At 48.5% G+C, this 19,118-nt stretch overlaps 6 protein-coding genes across 6 annotated transcripts; 2 read left to right on the top strand and 4 right to left on the bottom strand.

Annotated features, from left to right (window-relative positions):
* Nucleotides 1–2,485: 2,485 nt before the first annotated feature.
* PGRI_035230 (phosphoglycerate mutase family protein) lies at nucleotides 2,486–3,706 on the bottom strand (the record flags this gene model as incomplete). The annotated part of the gene is made up of 3 exons (XM_040791236.1): nucleotides 2,486–3,205; nucleotides 3,267–3,485; nucleotides 3,578–3,706. 3 exons carry the CDS (start codon nucleotides 3,704–3,706, stop codon nucleotides 2,486–2,488), a joined length of 1,068 nt encoding a protein of 355 aa, XP_040645313.1.
* Nucleotides 3,707–4,462: 756 nt separating this feature from the next.
* On the bottom strand, nucleotides 4,463–6,689 carry PGRI_035220 (homeobox domain-containing protein; the record flags this gene model as incomplete). The annotated part of the gene is made up of 2 exons (XM_040791235.1): nucleotides 4,463–6,295; nucleotides 6,360–6,689. 2 exons carry the CDS (start codon nucleotides 6,687–6,689, stop codon nucleotides 4,463–4,465), a joined length of 2,163 nt encoding a protein of 720 aa, XP_040645312.1.
* Nucleotides 6,690–11,940: 5,251 nt separating this feature from the next.
* PGRI_035210 (HAD family hydrolase) lies at nucleotides 11,941–12,888 on the bottom strand (the record flags this gene model as incomplete). The annotated part of the gene is made up of 4 exons (XM_040791234.1): nucleotides 11,941–12,422; nucleotides 12,516–12,625; nucleotides 12,697–12,718; nucleotides 12,789–12,888. The coding sequence occupies 4 exons, from the start codon at nucleotides 12,886–12,888 to the stop codon at nucleotides 11,941–11,943; spliced, it is 714 nt and encodes a 237-aa protein (XP_040645311.1).
* Nucleotides 12,889–13,282: 394 nt separating this feature from the next.
* Nucleotides 13,283–15,020, top strand: PGRI_035200 (GNL3/Grn1 family GTP-binding protein; the record flags this gene model as incomplete). The annotated part of the gene is made up of 3 exons (XM_040791233.1): nucleotides 13,283–13,304; nucleotides 13,368–13,462; nucleotides 13,524–15,020. The coding sequence occupies 3 exons, from the start codon at nucleotides 13,283–13,285 to the stop codon at nucleotides 15,018–15,020; spliced, it is 1,614 nt and encodes a 537-aa protein (XP_040645310.1).
* A 493-nt stretch (nucleotides 15,021–15,513) lies between these two features.
* On the top strand, nucleotides 15,514–16,533 carry cbfA (uncharacterized protein; the record flags this gene model as incomplete). The annotated part of the gene is made up of 3 exons (XM_040791232.1): nucleotides 15,514–15,666; nucleotides 15,750–15,883; nucleotides 16,005–16,533. The coding sequence occupies 3 exons, from the start codon at nucleotides 15,514–15,516 to the stop codon at nucleotides 16,531–16,533; spliced, it is 816 nt and encodes a 271-aa protein (XP_040645309.1).
* An 809-nt stretch (nucleotides 16,534–17,342) lies between these two features.
* Nucleotides 17,343–19,108, bottom strand: PGRI_035180 (putative SIR2 family histone deacetylase (Hst4); the record flags this gene model as incomplete). The annotated part of the gene is made up of 2 exons (XM_040791231.1): nucleotides 17,343–18,715; nucleotides 18,775–19,108. 2 exons carry the CDS (start codon nucleotides 19,106–19,108, stop codon nucleotides 17,343–17,345), a joined length of 1,707 nt encoding a protein of 568 aa, XP_040645308.1.
* Between the last annotated feature and the right edge of the window lie 10 nt (nucleotides 19,109–19,118).

Here is a 19,118-nt window from a genome sequence, read left to right as displayed (position 1 = left end):
ATGGGCCTAAATCATGCCCTCGAATGCAATTGCCTATGCCTCTAGCTACTGACATCCCCTATAACTAGTGTCAACTAGACATTGGGCTCTGGCAGAAAGCAACCAGCAGAGTAGAAGATCTCCAGGTACGTCGAAGACGCCGGGAAAGCGGGCTGGTTGTCCCAGAAACCAAGGTCCGGTGCTGCCCAAGATGCGAGCAAGCTTCGCTGGCGAGTAAGCGGTCCCAGGAGACAGGGAATAGCTCCAACAATGATCGCGAGGACGGGAACTTAACACAAGCCTTTATCTTTACTACGTAGGCACATTCATAGCTCGGAGCTATCGCGAGCAAGACCCGGTGGCCCCAGCAACAATTGCCGAGCACGTCGCTTCCGATGCAGCGACGAAGGAGGCGGTTTATTTAATAGTACCCCTTACAGATAGTGATAATGTTGTTTCTCTTGCCCAACACGGGGGATATGCCGAATGGAACAGTTCTTCAAATCAGAACAATCCACGAACCAGCCTAGTAAGACATACTGTGTCCCTCCATGTCCATCGCAACACACGACCAGGAAGAGTTGATCCACAGCCGTAGAAAGTGCAAAGATAGAGAAAGGGCCGACTAAGGCTTCTTTCTATACATATGCTTCGACCAACCTTGGAAACCCCCAAAGTACAGTGGCGACAAACATCATGGATAAATTAAGCTTTACCATCTTGTAACCTTGCCTGCCTATTAAGACATACCAGTACCATGCAATGGGTAATGCAGGATTACTATGTAGTCCATATGGCCTCAAGCGAGACTTTCTGGCACTACGATACCATGGACTACGCAGCAGTCAATCCGTCTCTCCCCCACAAAACCACCAACAACCACCAACCCACCCACACCCACCCAACCCCCCCCCCCCCCCCCCCCCATCCCATATCCATATACTAAACCTCAAGAGCACGTCTTAATCCCCAACGAATGAGAGCCTATTTTAAACTTGACTAAAATGAAACCTTTGATGCAGACCTCGGGAGTATGTGAAAGAAAGATTTTGTACATCCATGGATGCACTTGATGTACCATAATAAATAAAGTTTGACCAAGTTAAAATTAACTTCACCCTGCATAACTAGACAAGAAATTTTTTTTTACCGCGAGACCACACAGAGTAAATTACCTTCTTGAAAATAAAAAAAAAATAGATTTGATAAAAAAACAAAAAAGAAACGTCCCCGGGAAGGCTTGAACTTCCAACCTCCCGATTAACAGTCGGACGCGCTAACCAATTGCGCCACGGAGACTTATTTGATGAATAGCGAGGAAGATTCATGATATATAAACCAAATGACTATATTGGGGTCAAATGATGCTCTACAAGTGAGTCTGTAGAGCCATGCCCTCTGCGTTGGTTTAAGTTAACAAGAATATTCGGCCGCATGAGCGGTCTTGTAATATCTCTTCAGTCCACTTTCCAGTGGCCTCTTTAATTGCCTTCTCAGATATCACTCTGTTCAGATGCCTTGCCAATTTTATAGACTGATGGCAAAAAACAAAGGCTGAGTCTGTACAAACGACCAATTAATGTATAACATTCTATTACTATCACTATAACTATAATATAATAATACGACATAGGACACATCGGACATCTCTATTGAAGCGTAAAAAAGAAGTATAGCCTCATGGAGTTCATTCTATACAACATTGATACTTGTCTGCACTCTTCCCAATTCCCCGCACTATTCCCCGTACCCTGATTTTTTCCTATTTCAAACACTTTCATCCATTATCCTTTCTTATACCATAGTACAGCAGAATTACTAGTCGGGTACCCTTGAGGTTAACAAAATGTGTACAATATAGACATTTTTGGGACTTTGAAGGACATGAGATACTCAACCAATTGTAGTGAAGTATAATATAGGTAGCCTCATGGATTTCTAGTGTTATTACTTCATAGTTTCCTCACTGTTCCCTATGCTGACCCTGTACCTTTCCTGTAACTAGTTCTCTTTCATCCAAATGCTTAACTTCAGTCGTCTCTCGCTTGAAATACATGAAATCTCCACTATTCGTTCTCCACTGACATTTGCCACAATCAAGTCTCCGTGGCGCAATTGGTTAGCGCGTCCGACTGTTAATCGGGAGGTTGGAAGTTCAAGCCTTCCCGGGGACGTTTCTTTTTGTTTTTTTCCCTTTTGTACTTGGTCTTGTGTGTGAGTGGCATTTGCACAATTTTGTTCGCACAAAACATCACTAATGCGAAGGGGGAGAACGAACATACCAGAGATTACAAAAAAAAGACATTGTAGAAAAGGAGTCTTGAATAAGGAACGTGCACTGTATCATCTTAGGCAAAAGGTAACGTCTTCAATGTCTGTACTGATTGATGTACGTCGCCAACATTGGAAGGGCAAAAGCGGCAGATTATTCTTGCATTGTACATATTAGTTTTCCTCGGTAGTGTCAAATATCACAAGAAATAAACTGAGCACATAACAAACCACCCTAAGCCCCCGTAGCCAAAGGCGTCGTAACAGGCACCGCACCGGAAGGACACACACAAGCCGTAACGGAGGTGACCGGCGGCTCCGTACAATGCGGTGTCAAATCCCAAGGAACAGAAGTAACCGGCGCCTTCTCGTGAACCTTCTCAGCTTTAACCAACACCGGAATAACAGATCCAGTGTTCAACTTGAAGGTCCGGTGTCCGACAACCCTCAGGAGCGAGGAGATCTCACCCGAATGCGAGGTAATTGACACAAACGACTTTTTCTTAGACGAAGAAAAGAAAACATCACCCAATGCCTGGGCACTTCTAAGATCCTGCGCACCGCTAGACTCACCCGTCACGCCGTTCCACAATTCATCTTCCTCGGTGAAGCCGTGTTCAATGCGCCAGTGCGGGAACAGTGAGTGGATGTAGCTACGACTACGGCGGTGATCGCAGGTGTGGATGCTGATTGATTCACGGAAGAGTTCCTTGATAGTCGGCTTGAAGGGGGCGCTGTGTTTTGGTAGGTGCAGGCCCGTGAAAGTTAAGTTGGCGGTTTGAAGGGTGCGTGTCATTGGGCTGACATAGTAGAGATCCGGTGTGTGGATTCGTTGTTCGTTTATTTCCTTTTGCCAGAAGGCGTTTGCCTTGAGTGCTTGGGAGGCACCGCTCGGTGTAAGGGCGGCATCTGCCCAGGTTGATGTGCCATTGCCGCTGAGTTTAGACCAGTAGCACTAAATAGGATAATTAGGTTTGGTCGTAGTGTGTGGTTAAGGTGGATAGTTTGGGACTTACGTTCCACGCGGGTGTTCCATAGTAGGATTCGGCAGCATTGTGATAGCCTTCTCCATGTCGACCAAGGAACAGAACCTTATACTCGACGTGTGGTGGGGAATGGTCATTCAATGTGGCGACCTGATTGTCGAAGCGCTCCCATTGGGTTAGAGACTTGTGTTTCCTGAGATCCTTGTCTGCGGGATATGCGCGGTCGATTAGGCCGAAGTTCTCCGCTGTCTGAACAGGTTAGTGGACCGAATTAATGATTCAAGGGATAAACATATGGATTTTGGATTATAACCATTTCCAAGGTTTGGATTTACGCTTACATAGTCAAATGTAGCTGGATCAGTGGTCTCCTCATCCTGCAGGAAGTAGCCTGGGACTACAGAGTACTTGATAGTCGATGCCTGCACGACAGACAGGCCCACCAGGGCGAAACCAAGGGAGAGTCTCATCGGGTTTAAATCTCAGGTTGTTCTTTCAGGATGAGATCGACAAATATGTCTAAACGCTCCTTTTATATGTTGTATGTGAAAAGGCCTCGGACTGTAAACGCACGTGCGAAGTGTAGTCTAGTGGATCCGCTTTTCGGCGTTCAATGACATCCTATCGTCCGCCACGTGCAGAACTTCGTCATGAATTCCAAAAAGGGTAATTGTTTACTAGAAGCTTGAAAATGTTTATGTTTAAGAGATCTCCTTTTTGAGATATATGAGGTATAGATACGTAACAGATGTATATGTATCCTGAAAAATGTGGAAAACCAAATGCAGCCATATGCAGAGCCCAAGTTCAAATCCCATCCACAATACCCGATTCCAACGGGGTTAAAAAAGGTCCAAGAGAAAAAGCAGAGAATGTAAAAAGAGGTCTCGAAGTTCCCGTAAGAGACCTCGGCAGAAATTAAAAGGTCCTATCAGACACCAAAAATAACAAAAACAATCATCCCAGGCCAATAAACAACATGCAAGGAATGCTCCAAATATGTAAAAATGTAAAAACCCAGTGAATACACTCCAAATAAAGAGACACGAAAAGAAATAGTATATAGACGACATAAAGTGACAGTGTTTCTCCGCGTACGGAGGGGGAAGAAGAAAAGGTGAAAGCGAAAGGTTTTGCGTAGTGAACTCGTCCCAGACCAAAAACACCAAAAGTTGTCGCGTATTTCTCATACATCCATAGTAAGGGAAAGGCCAAGGGCCCCTCCCTCAGGAAGGGTAGTTGCTTGGTGTTGTGTTGTTCGCGAACGTGTAGGCTTTGGGCTTCTCCATTGATGGCAAATGATGGCCACCGAAGCGGGCATCGTGCTCTGGGAATTCATGCATCATAAATTCGGTCCGCTTCCTTTCCGCGAGCTCGGCAGAGCCTGGCATGTCGGTATCTTCGATCGAATAGATCAAAGAGGGAGAGCCAGAGACTGATTCCATTCCGAAAGACTGACCGGTGTGATCAGTGGCCCCATTATATCCCATGGGTGAGACGTTGGTTGAATGCGGCACCTGGAGACCAGCCGGGTACTCGGGCGAAGGGACAGAAGCGCTGTCGGCCCAGCTGCGGGCTGGGATGGGAATTGAGTCACATGAGAGATATTCGGGGAAGGAAGAGACATGAGCCGGAGCCGACATCGCTGGGGCCACATTTTGGTAAGGGAAGGGAGAGTAAATATCCATTGGCGTGGTAGGAGGTGATGCCATGTTGACCTGCATGGGTTGGGAGGTGGGGAAGAAGTGGGCTGTCGCGTGGGCTGACAAGCAGTAGTTACTATCCGTGGGGGAGGCAGGCATGAAATGCTGGAGGTCTTGCGGGGTCAAGGGAGTGGGTGGAGCTAGGGTATTGGTCGAGACTGAGGGTCGCAGCATCTTCTCGGCCTTCTTGATAGATCCGGAATCTGCAAATGTAAAATTAAGAGGGGACCGCTGGGCAGCCGATGCCTTCCTCACACCGGCATACCGGGCATTGAGGCTCTGAGTTGATTTGGATTGTCTCATCGAATTTCCGACACCAGAGCTAGGCATACGAGCGGTAGGTGAGAGAGAGGACATCGAGGTCGAGTTAGCCAAAGGACGAGCTCCCGAGGTACCAATGGCAGCGGGGCGAGGGCGCTTGCGGCGGGCGGCGAGATCCAGCTCCTTGCCGGGTTCCTTCCAGCACGTTGCTTCCACTTGCTCGACAGATTGAGATAGCCCAGGTTGGCCGGTAGTACAGATTCCGATGCCATCTAGTGAGGCAGTGAGCGCACTAGACGACTCACGACGCGTGACAGAGATATCTGGTGCTTGCATGGACATCGGATATTGAATGTTGCTGTAGACAACGCTATCGTGCCGTGATTCGCTGTCCTCAGACCACTCTTCCCTGTGAGGGGGTAGGTGATTCGAGTAGACGTCCAAATTCTGTTGCACAGAGTGGGGAGGGTTAGGCATCTCTGCCATTGATTGGTGGCAAGTGGTATATGAGGTTTGCTCTGTAGTGCCGTATCCCGTGTTCTCATTGTGCTCGCTGGATCCCCACGAAGCTGGCTCTTCTTTCATACCAGACCAGCCCGAAAAGGAAGAGTTCATGTTGCCAAGATTCCCATCATGAGCTGGAGTGACCGATTTTGGTGGCGGCATTGAGTTAGGGGACACTGCCTCCTCTTCTTCCTCTTCTTCTTCGGCAACAGGGTCGTTCTTGCTCCGGGGGTTGATCCGGCGACCGAATCGGTCCCGGGCAGCATAAGCAGCATTCAGCGCCCTCTGCAGAGATGCAAAAGTTGCTTCTCTTGCCGACTCGCTCTTTGTTTTGTGGTGCTTGGGACGGCTGGACGTGGACTCTGTCTTGACATGGCCACTGGATGTGGAGGTTGGTGTCTGCTTAGGAGTAGCGCACTTCTCAGAGTCCTCCTTGGCGATTGATCCTCTTCGAGATCCAGAAAGTTGGTCCAAAGTCTCTGATTTCCGGCGCGCAGCCTCCTCGGCTTCGGCCTTTGCCTTCGTCATTTTCTCAAATTCTTCCTGGCGTTTCTGTTGCTTGGCCTTTGCGCGACGATTCTGAAACCAATTCTGCACACTAAATTAGCTCCCTGGTAGACAAGAAGGTTGCAATCTCTATTTCTTTTTAACATACTGCAACGCGAGGCAGACTCAGATTTGTCTGAGCCGCCAATTGACGCTTAACATTGCTGCTTGGTTTCGGATGGGCCTGGAATTGGGCCTCCAAGGTTTCAACTTGTTCCTTGGTCAACCGTGGGCGCGACAGATTTTCTGTGTATTCGTCATAGTCCATAATCGGTTGGTGGTAATAGTCGATCATCTCCATTGGCGGGTGAGGGTACATATAACCATCCATGGGGTGCATCATCGGAGGAGGGACCATAGACGGGTCATATGCCATGTGTTGGTCCATTGGAATACCCTGATGACCCGGGTAATTCCATGAGGGGTGGATATAGCTCATGGCGATCTGAAGAGGAAAGTAGGTAGGTATAGGAGATAGGAAATTGCGGGAGAAGCGAGAGAGATAGAGACGGGGATAGAGATGCTGCACAAGAAATTGGCAACTTCGAGAAATAAGGTCTATATCATGAAGTAGATTTAGGATGGTCAACCTATGATGGAGACAGGGACCTTGTAGATGTAAAGGAAGTAGGGCAATCCTTCAAGAAAAAGAAAAAGCAGTGGTAGCCTGTGATATGGCCGATGTTAAGGAGAGACTCGGGAGTTAGGAAGCCAAAGGAGTGTGCATGGAAAAAGAAACGAAAGAAAAAGCAAAGAACACAAGCGTAAAGGAAAGACTGTGTGGGAGAAAGAAAGGATGAAGAGAGAGAGAATGGGGTTTGGAGGCGCTGGGGGGGAAGATCGGGGGTGACGGGTGGTAAAGCGCGGTACAGAGTTGCCGAATGGTATGATATGATTGGGTGATAGGGTATTGTTCAGTAACGGGACATCAGATGAAAAGGTCTGTGTACTGGGTACATGAGACTTATGTACTATCTGTGCCTGGTTTGCGAGTACATGTACTTCGAGTATAAGAAATAAAGAATTATATTAAAGAATAATGGAAACAGCTATGGGAAAAGCAATTCAGATCTTGGATCTACTCCGTACTCCGTACCTGTTGGAGTTTCAATGGGAATATCCACACAAATTATACGAATTATACCGTATTTCATCCTTTTTTAGCCTGTGGAGTCGCGCTACCGCCCGCTCGGTAGGGGGTGGCGGCCTGACTGCATCAGAGTCACATTTTGATCTCATTTTATCTTGTATTCTTTTATTCTTCTTGTATGTATCCTGTCATTTTTAAATTTCATTTTTTCTTTCGAGAATAGAGTTGGCCCAGAACATGATTCCGATCCCGTCCGGGCTCTCCTCGTGAACCTTTTCAAAGATGTGTAAAGATAATTTAAAACCCCATAGGTTCCCTTTCAAGTTGGATCTCATATAGATATTTGAATATGCTATAGCAGTACTAATGTGCTTAATATACTAAAGTACCCGCATATAGATTGTGAATCTTGGAAACTTCGGAGTAAACAAAGGCGAGCCAGGGTTCAACTGTGGAGAAAGTTTGGTTCGGATGCCTCCCGCGGTAATTAAGTTCTCTTCAGGACATCCAAAGTTGCGTATTCCGCTTACAAAAAAACACAAACGCAAAAAAATCCAGTTCCTGCATTAGCGTCATGTCTGATCCTAGGAGATTGCTGCAAAGGAAATCATCAGAAGAATTTAATTTAAATAAAATCAGTGGATCTCCTTTATGTTATTGTTTGCTCTGCGGAGTACAGAGTACCGATGATTTTATAGCTTCAAGTTCATTTCAAAGATGGTAATAACCAATCGGTATGAGCACAGATCACGGTGATTGGGACTTGCATGATTTTAGGTAGTCACATTTCCCAAACAGCCATCCCGGTCAAGTCCAAGTGCTCCCTTGTACTCCGGGTGACTGGACACCGGTGCTCTGGGTCAGCCGATCGTAGTCTCTCGGGTACAACCCATATGATTCGAGGATCGTCAGAATGATGTCGATTTTACTCCATACGGAGTACAAAGATACGGGTATAATATAGAGTATTGACTCCTGAAGCAACTGAGAGCTATCTGTAACAGTGTTTGGTTTCCACTAGTACAAATTGATACTAGTGCAGGCGCATGGCAGCTCAGCCAAGATATACTAAACATCAATAGTCGACAGATCCCCCGTCGATCACTCAAGGATCTGCCGAGCTTTTTTTCTTTATCTCTTTCCTTGGATGTGGCGCCCCCTCTTTGGGCATCTTTTCTAACCCCTGTTATTCGATTTCTCCAAGGTCCAACCAGATTCCCGGTGTGACACAATCTCATCCTTTCCCGGGGACCTGGTTGGACCCTGCTCAGCGGGCGCTAAACGTCTTGAAATAACTCGCTCCATGCAAGCAAGTCACGAGGGTTGCAGCAACTTTGTCTACCCCTTAACATGCACATGCGGATGATCACTGCCTGGTCTTCCGGACACCGCCTTGACGCTATGGTGTTTTTTTCTTTGTCTCAACTCTGTTTCATACCACGCTTAATTAGGTAGTTGGTTAGTTAGATAGCTAAACTGTATATACATAGTACTCCGTACAGAGCATTCTATACTACGGAGTGTTTAAGCAGATTTGACCTTAGTCGTTTAGAAGCATTGACAGTAGAATATTAAGATCTTTGGGCGATAACTTTTAAACCATGTATGTTGTACTTGGTACGGAGTACTCCGTATGGGGCTGAGAGGTCCCCGGTCGGGCTTCTCACGGTGACGGGATCGCATAGGGGACCCAACACTGGCCCCATAGGCACATGGCTAGTGGCACCCGGAGAGAATAAGGCAACAATGAACCGGTCTAACGGAACCTTTGGTCTAGTTGGCCATAAGCCCCCCCTCATCCCCAATTTAGTGCCCTAATTTAGTGATCTACCCCCTTGACTACTTTATCTGGTATGATCTGACCCAAAAACCCGGCAACGCTCTAGCGATCCAGGTTTATCAGGTCCGATGGGCCAGTCATATCTATCAGAAAATGCTGGTGGAGTGATTACCAAAAAGAGGAATTGACTCGGAAAAAACATCCATAGCACAGACTTGTTTAAGACTAGTAGCTCTATGGAGTAGATAGATCACATGAGAGGACACTGTACACAACGTGGCTCTTGTATCTCCCCAAACTTGGTATCGTGGTGTATCATTATTTTTGCTTAGAAGAAATACTGTCATGGATGTGATAGTGATGTAAAAACTTAGAAGTTCCCAATTCAAGCTTCATGCGCATTAGGGCGCGTATCGTGCTCATCACAGCCAGTGGGATTTCCGATATGACTTCTTTCGTGATTGTGCTCACATCATGACCCACATGCAAATTGGTCTCATGGTCAAATATGCTGGCAAGCACGTACTCCGCATATAGGTACAATCCGAGCAGCGTGGACATGGACCAGTTTGATATTACTCTTAGTCCGGCCGAGAATTCCGATCTCTTTCTACATGTACTCCATCAAAATGACATAGTACAAAAAGACCGGTACTTTATAACCTATTGAGCTATTATACCCAGATCTTGTAAACTCGGGGGATCTGCTATGATGACCCCCCTGGGTCGATCCGTAACTTTCTCTCGCACGGATCCCTTCTATCTGACTATTGGATCTGTGAGCCGTTACCTTGCACGTAAAAAAGAAAAAAAAAGGGGGGGACACAATTCCCTGGGCATTGATCGACAGTGTGATGGCAAAATTAAATATCAGGTTTCAAACCTTGATATTCGGATCCTCAATCCTCTACTCCGTATGACATCCCCGCTTTCCTAAACCCCCTGTTCATGGGCGGTGCATGGCTTGGTTTTCTTGACTCGTCAACCAGGTTTTTTTTTGGGGGAGGCTTCGGAGTATTTCGGTCGGGAGCCAGGTGGCTGAGCTGTGCTCTCTGCAGATCTATGTGATAGATCTTCGTCTTCGGGACTCCCTTGTGGCGCAGATCAAGATACTGTGGCGGTGCGCGACTATATCGAGTGCCCTGCATATAGCCTTGGAATTATTTGTCACATTCACGGGCCTAGTGCGTGAGGCCGCAGGAGAATCTCGGCCAGATCAGTCACAGAGGAACGGTCTGCAACATGATTGGATATGCCCGTCAATCCGGTGCATCCCCCATCTGTGGTCCAGATCGGAATTAAGAAAGCGCCTGAGGACAAGATACGCTGGATGTGATGAGATTGCAGCCCCTCATCCGTCATCACACATCTTCGTACAGAGTGCAATGTAATAGGTGAACGAGGAACCCCTCCAGTTTGGAGAAAAATAGCTCATCCACATCGCCTTTCTTGCTTCAGTCACTGTGACGATATTCAGGAGTCTGCATTCGAACATCACCTTTTTCCGACTCATGCATAGGATACCTCTCCCCCTTGCATGTTATTCGAAGCTTCGTACTCGCAACATGTCTCCAATTTGGGTAAGATGTATCCATCCCACACTTGGTCCGCCAATGATATCCGCACAATACTATCCTTCCAAAATTGCCGGGGGATATCCATATCCTCGTGAGCATATAACTTCTTCCCGAAAGAGCTGGCTGCAGCTGCAGAATTCTCGCTGCAGCCACAGGAACGCCCAGCCCCAATAAGAACAGACCAGGAATTGTTTCGAAACCTGAAATCATTCTCTTCGGAGGTGCATTCCCGTGCTCACGGCCTGGTTTCATATCCACAGGGCTCAAGCGTGCATGAACGGTAGTTTGCGGCCCGCCCTGCCAAAATGACTGGATCAGACGTGAGTAGCAAGTGCGTTTGCGTCCTGTAACGCTCTGCCGAACAAATTCGGCTTTGAGCTGCAAGGATTGAGTAGTTGCATACCCACGAAATGTATCCGCCACGCACGCCATGGTGGTCTAGGGCGTCCAGTTACCGTGCCAACAGCAATACAGCTTGATCCTTGCCGGCCAAGTGGTTTAGAATAAGCCACAATCCTTGTTACCAGACTTGTCGGTAGTCATAAAATGCGTACTCATGTACTCCGTGCCTCGTCTGCAGCAACGTTACCATAACTGATTCGTGTGCGACACGGATGTGAACTCCATCTGCTTCAAGGTACCTGCACATGGTTATATGCGGAACTTGCGTATAGGTACTCCCTATCTTGCACTTCGCACCTTGCCTAGCCCGATTACAACCCCGGCCGAGGAACCACCTGAGTTACCTCAGGACTTTGTATCTCTGCATCGTTTCAGGATATGCAGAGCCTAGTGCTTGTGGTCGGGCGATCCAGCCCTGCTGAAAAGACCAAATGGGCATCAGAACCAGCTACATTGCCTGAGACTGCAGCAAAACGACTGGGTTCCGTCTCTACGTAGATACCAGGTACCCTTTTTCAGCACTACCAGCGGTGATCCTCTCCTTCCTGGGAGATACAAACAAATGGTGGACATTTCCTGTTTACAGATCTTCTAGCTCGAGAAAACTCGCTTCTATGCCAACCCAGACAAACTGAGAGTTGATAGCAAAGTTCAAAAAGAAATGAATATATATATCAGTTTATGCTGTATGTAGTGTGTGTTACTTCTAAGAAAAAAAAAGACATGAGACCCTCCTTTGGCTGTGTATCCAACTCCAAAAAGACACATTACGCAGCTGATGCGAGAATACATCCCTGCCCATGCAGCAACAAATCGGCGAAACCGAGATGTCAGCGACCATCTATTGATACGCATTTTTGATCTCAATCTGGACCTGACCATCAACAACCGCCTTGACCGAAATGCTCCTCAAATCCTCCACAATCCAATCCGCACCAGCCTCCTGCAGCTGGTGCAGCGAATGCGTCGTCGTCAACGCAATCACCTTGAATCCAGCAGCCTTACCGGCCTTAATACCAGACGGTGCATCCTCGAGTACGACAATCGAGGTCGACTCTTCGATGCCAAGCTGCTTCCGGCCTAGTAGGTAGCAGCGTGGGTCGGGCTTGCCGAGAGGCACATCCATTGCTGTCACCAGGTTCTTGGGGTGTGGGAGGCCGAGCACTTGCAGCCAGCCGTCGACTAGAGGGCGCGTGCCGGAGGTTACAACACCCCATTTTGCGCCAGATGACTCGAGGGCATCAAGGAGGTCGCGGCCGCCGGGGATTTCGACGGCATCGGCGCCATATTGTTTCGGGATCCGGCCTTCGATTTCATTGACATCTATAAGGAGGGGATGCTGTCAGTTTTATATCCTATGCTTATATTGGAAGATAACTATCGCTCCTGGGCATTTGGATTGGCTGGTAGACTTACAGTCCCAGTTAGCCTTAGTCTGGTCGTATAGACCCATTACATCAATGCTGCGGCGGCCATGCGAGGTCGCGAGGATAGTCTTGGGGTCAACGCCAAGCTCGGCGCCAATTCTGTAACGAAATTTGTGTTAGAGATTCTGCTCTCGGAGGTCGCGTTGTGCTGGGGTGGTCTGATGACTCACTGGTGCCAGTGCTTCACAATTGCTGTTTAATACCGCATGATTAGCATTGGTCCCAATTGGTCCTAGGCGGACTAGGATGAGGGGGAAAATACCATCAGTCGAGTCCACAATTGTACCATCAAAATCGGAAAGGACACCATCGAATGTGTGGACCTGCGTAGGGGCCGAGAACGATCCTGTTGCTGAGGACATGGTGGGGGAGAGAGATGCGGGGAGAGTTGATGGAGTCAATGGTGAGTAGACGGGGAAGCCGATGTTGAGAGAAAGACAAGGAGAAATATTTAGTGGGTGTTCTGAAAATATGGACAGTAAGAGAAATAAGAACTTCAAGATAGGACAATAGAAGCTAAGACATCATAAGATAGATTTCTTGCTTATCCCCGGAGCCCCTCCGCGGTCGGGTATATACCGAATCCGGCAAACGTCCCGCAAGCTTAGTCATTTGAAATGTTTCGGAGATCGGTCTAACTACTAATCCGCTTATCGGCTGGGAAATCTTGGCACTCAACTTTTTCTACTCCCGTTGCGGACAGACTTTGAGGGTTTGCTGTGCACTTTTTGCGATCAACAAATACGTGCATTCAAAATGGTTACTAAGAGTGGCTTCGGTATGACACTCCTTTTCACCCCTTGTTCATGCGGCCCTGAGGCGCAATTCTAACAATCTACAGGCAAGACTTCTAAGCGGGTTCCCGTCCGCCTTAGACACAAGATTGAAAAGTCTGCTGTTCAGAAGCAGAGAAAGGCAAAGAAGCTCGCAAAGAAGGTATTACAGACAATACCTCCATAAAGGTCCTAATCCAAGGTTCTGACTATTTTCTCTATAGAACCCTGAATGGCGGTCAAAGATTAAGAAGGACCCCGGCATTCCCAATCTCTTCCCCAACAAGGACAAGCTTCTCCATGACATCGAAGAGCGGAAGCGTATGAAGGCTGAGGAGCAACAGCGCATTCGTGACGAAGCACGAAGCCGCAAGGGTGAAGGCCTGCCCGCGCAGGCTGGCACCGAGGCTGTCGACATCGACGAGAATGATATGCTGCTGGATGATGATATGGATGCCGATGGCAATGATTCGAACCCAATGGCTGCTCTTCTAGCCTCAGCCCGCGCCCGTGCCTCAGAATACGATGATAATCAGAGCGACGACGAGGACGAGATGGATGAAGATGAAGATGATGACGATGAGATGGACGAGGACGATGAGGGCGGCGCAATTATTGACGAGTCGCCATTAGTCAATTCAAAGTCTTTCTCAAAGGAGAGCTCACGACGCCAATTCGACAAGGTCTTCAAGCAGGTCACTGACAACGCTGATGTCGTGCTATACGTGCTTGATGCCCGCGACCCCGAGGGCACCCGCTCTAAGGATATTGAGCGCGAAATCATGATGGCAGACGGTGGCAACAAGCGGTTGATTCTCATCTTGAACAAGATCGATCTGGTTCCCCCGCCAGTGCTCAAGGGCTGGTTGCTTCACCTGCGTCGCTCCTTCCCCACTCTTCCCCTTAAGGCATCCAGCGGTACCGCCAACGCACACAGTTTCGACCACAAACAATTGACAGTCAAGGGTACTTCGGATACTCTCTTCCGTGCCCTTAAGTCATACGCCGGCGCCAAGCAACTGAAGCGAGCAATCTCTGTCGGTGTCATTGGATACCCCAATGTCGGCAAGTCGTCCGTCATCAACGCACTCACCGCACGTCTGAACAAGGGCTCAAGCAACGCATGCCCGACAGGTGCCGAGGCTGGTGTCACCACCAGTCTGCGCCAGGTCAAGCTGGACAGCAGGCTCAAGCTTATTGACTCCCCTGGAATCGTCTTCCCCAGCTCCAGTGACAAGTCTAGCAAGAAGAACAAGAAGCAAGAAGAACAGGCCCGTTTGATTCTCCTCAACGCTGTCCCGCCCAAGCAGATCGAGGATCCCATCCCCGCAGTCAACCTCCTGATGAAGCGTCTATCCCAATCGGAGAACCTCCTTTCCAAGATGCTCGAGTTGTATGGCATCACTGCCCTCTTCCCTAGCAATGGTGATAAGACCACCGACTTCTTGGTCCAGGTGGCCCGCAAGCGCGGACGTCTCGGAAAGCGCGGTATCCCCAACATCGAAAGCGCTGCCATGACCGTTATCAACGACTGGAGAGATGGCCGCATCCAAGGATGGGCCACTGCGCCTGTGCTTCCCGTTGTCTCAGCGGATGCTCCTGCTAGCGCTATTGAGCCTGGTGCCAACACCACAAAGGTTGTCACCGAATGGGCCAAGGAGTTCAGTATCGAGGGTCTCTGGGGCAACGGACAAGCTGATGACGAGGAGATGGCCGAGTAAGGGCTGGTCTTCTTGCTCGCGTTATGAACTCATTATCTCATTTGATTCTATCTTTCTGGATACCAAAAAGTAGGCGTTTTATGTTGGCATTCCATCCTTCCCTAGGTTTGATCTCAATTTCAGTAGTATAAAAACATCAGTAAAATGACTCTTTCCTCCAAATAAACACACCAAAACTTGTAGTTCGTAATACATCTTAATTGTAGAAGAGTCGATAGAAATAGAAATCAAAAGTAGACATCACCGCCAAGCCCCCACACTCGCGCATCGAGAAATCCAACGCGTTGGCGCGTCTTCCTTGCAACCCTCGAACATTATCCCATTTTCAAAGCCCGCACAGCTCAAGTCTGAATCCAGCCCTAAGGTCCTTCACAGAGAGAAACAATCAATCCTTAACTCGATTCAATATCCAAGGGGGGCCGAATTGTCAACCCCCCGATCCCTTAAACCGCGCACCTAGCACAGAGGCATCTACCCGATCGAAACCTACAAAATGCCACCTCGCAAATCCACGTCCTCAATGACGACCGCTGATCCAGATGACTCCCTGCTCCAGCAGTCGCCTTCAGCACCGCACACCGACAAACCCGTCTTTGCAACGGAGCAGCAGTTGAAGGCTCGGGCCGAGGCGGGCGCAAGTGTCGAGGTAAGAAGATAAAGACAGAGAGATATATCCATGGACTCCGTATGGAAAAAGTGAACCAGGCCAGACTAACACTATCTCCGTAGGACTATCTCCTACCACGGTCACTGACGATTCGTCTCGCCAAGTCGGTTCTCCCGCCGAATACCACGATCCAAAAGGACGCCGTACTGGCTATGCAGAAGGCTGCTACGGTGTTTGTTTCCTACCTGTCCTCACAGTATGTTTACCCTTGTCCCGTTTGCTCTTGCCCTTTGCATTCGAGTCCTCGAGTCCAAACATGGGGATGGTGAATCTTGATTTGGATTTGTTCTCCGAACTAACCTTGATGCGAACCTTAGCGCCAACGATGCAACCCTCAAACGGACAATCGCCCCAGCAGACGTCTTCAACGCCCTCTCCGAGCTAGAACTCGACTCTTTCCGCGGTAGGCTCGAACGGGAACTTGAGGCATATACTGAAATCAAAGCTGGGAAGCGTAAGCCGAAGAAGGTTGATGCGAATGGCTCGACGCAGGATGTGTTAGGCGAGGGCGCGACTCAGGGTGATGGTGATTCTGAGATGCTTGATAATCCCGCGAAGAGGATGAAGCGGGATGGCGGTGTGGAGGTTGCTGTTGGTGCGCCTGCTGGTGATGATGGGGATGAGACTCAAGAGGAGGATGTCGAAGAGGAAGAGGAAGAAGAGGAGGAGAGTGAGGATGATGAAGAGGAGGAGCATGGTCCCCGTGAGGATGACCTTGAGCATGTGGAGGATTTGGACCGTGAGCCTGGTGCGAAGAGGGGGCCTTTTGATCCTGATGCTGAGGAGACGGATGAAGATGAGGATGGGCCTGGTAGTCAGTTGCGGGATGATCTTGGGTTGGGCTAATTAGGCTATGTCAGAGGGGTTTATAGGTTGATGAGCCAGAGACTCATCTTGGGTGGCATGGAAGAGGTTGACTGGCGAAAGAAAGGAATATTTCGGCTATACTATACACATAATGACGAATGGATTTTATGCTGCGCTCTATTGGTATATATTTTGGTTATGGTCCTAGTGCAGAAGTCCAAAACATTGTATATCAATCGTCCACATGGTGCACAACTGGGTAGTAGTTGCGCAGGGATTTGAATATGTCAATATATATATCAACCCCCAATGCCCTACAACAAATATTATGGGAAAAAGAAAAAGAGAGTATATCCTAGAAGAACAAGGAATTCATTAAACGAGACTACCTAACAAATCGTACAAGATCAAGTCAGGAATACCCCATGAAGATACTCCACGTATGAACACCCATACAGATTGGCATGAGGGAAAATAAAAATAGAAGGATTGAAACAAGGAAATCCCACCATGCTGGACTAAGCCAGCTCCTTGACCGAAAACGCCCGAACCAACCCATGCGAGAAACCGTGGTCTATCAATGGTATCTTTCGAAATAGGACAGCAGCAATCATCAACCTAAAGCAAACGCAGGTGATGCAAATAGGAATACAGTCCACGAAGAGGAAGTATGTAAACACAAATGAAGAAATGGAAGGCCCAGAAGGGGATAGAAGGAGTAGTGAATGTATCACTGGGAAGAACGAAGAAAATAACACCCAAGGACGCCATCTTGGTAACCATGAATCATGTCATGAACTTGCAGTCATCCGAGAATAAAATATCAATATGATGACCAGAACAAACAGTCAGGAGGAAGCCACTGGCCGCGGACGAGACTCCGAGTCGAGCACGATGTCTGCTTTCTCGGATTGCTCTGTTCTGATGGGCAGAGTACCGTTGTTCTTTTGGGCGCCCGCTGGGACCGGTTGCATAGCTTTGTGGTCGGCCTTGGTAGTAATTTTGCCAGCGGATTGAGATGTTTTGGTAACGCGGCCGGTGTATGAGGTGATGGTGGCATTTTTCTTGACCGGAGCACGCTTTTTCGAGGCAGCTGTTGTTGTAGCCTTCTTGGAACGAGGATTGGGAGCGGGCTTGGTGACAAACTTGGAGGCAGGAGTAGGCTTGCGAGCAGCAGGCTTTCCTTTGCTGAGAACGTCTTTGATACTTCGGCCATTGCTTGCTGGATTTTCGAGCTTGATTTTCGAAACTTTGCTAGCGGGCTTCTTGGCCGGTTTCTCGTCATGACTGGCAGAAGGTGTGGCAAGACCAGTTTCTGCGCGAGGTCTCTTTTTCGGCGTGACCACGACGGAAACGTCGTTGGAACTGAAGGTCTGGGGAATGGGCGAAGGCGAGGATTCGTACACGCGTGGCGTAATATCCTTTGATTCCCATGGTTTCAGGTTAGCCTGGCGTGCAACTTCATCGCATGACCCTTTGACAATCAAGTCAAAGCAGTTGTCGAATTCCTTGCCACTTGGTGGTTCATTGTTGATGAACATCGTGACACCATCCTTGCGACTACGGATCATTGTGCACAAGCTCTTAACGAGTTGACGAACTCCGGGGATCTTCAAGCTGGTACCGGCGACTATCAGGACGCGAGGGCGAGACTTGATATCGGCATTCATCACGGAGGTGATTGCCTCTTCGTCGGGGTTGTGCTCATTGTAGAGGACAATGCGCGGGCGCATTCGGCCGATTCCATGGCTCCGCTGACCGCTGGCTTGGCGAACTCCATCGTTCTCAGCACACTCTGTGCAATCGGGTGGGTCGGCCTTCATGAACATATCGGGTTTGAAGTTGTCGAGGTAGCGACACTTTTGGCAAACCATCTTCTCAATACTGCCGTGCAGTTGAATAGTGATCGGCCAACTACCCTTAACATTAAGTGGAATCTCAGTTGCTAGTGGCTCCATAGAGGTTTCTATGCCATCAATATTTTGGGTATAAAGTCGTTTCAGACGTGACTCAATACCTAATCGGGCGAGCATTTGGTGGAAGGCGGTGGGCTTGACATTAGCAACCTCCTCTGACAGCGACCGGACCATTTCGTGGAACGGCGCCGTCAATGCATCATCCTGATAAACGGCAGCATCAAAGAGTAGCTTGCCGGATGCTTTCAGGTTATGTTTCTTTTGCAATGATTTGAATAAACCATCTGTGGAGCGGAAGTCCGGAACTATGTATATGAGTTAACAGGGTGGCTCGATGCGGCAGAATCCAAAAGCAGAAACTTACTACCCGCGGCTGTGGAAATGCCAGCTCCAGCGATGACGACAATATCTTTTTGATGACGCAGAGTTTGAACTAACAAATAATGTTGATCATTTTGTTCATAGAGAGATTTAGACAGATCGAGATATTGAGTGGTCCGTTCCTTTGGTAGGGGGTTGCGTCTCCTCTTTGCGGGACGGGCTTGGCGTGCAGAACCCTCAGCAGGCTCAGCGCCCTCTTGGGATGAAGGTGTTGGGTACCGTTCTGCTGGCTCTGGTGACGATTCTAGTCTTGGTGATGAAGGTGCGGAGCTCAAATCCGATACATCAGATAAAGAATCGAAATCGAAATCACCCATGGCTGCGTGG

The sequence above is a fragment of the Penicillium griseofulvum genome, assembly GCF_001561935.1.
Source record: "Penicillium griseofulvum strain PG3 chromosome Unknown contig_86, whole genome shotgun sequence".
Lineage (NCBI taxonomy): Eukaryota > Fungi > Ascomycota > Eurotiomycetes > Eurotiales > Aspergillaceae > Penicillium > Penicillium griseofulvum.
Note: the sequence above shows the minus strand (reverse complement) of the source record. Positions and strands in the feature narration are given on the sequence as shown.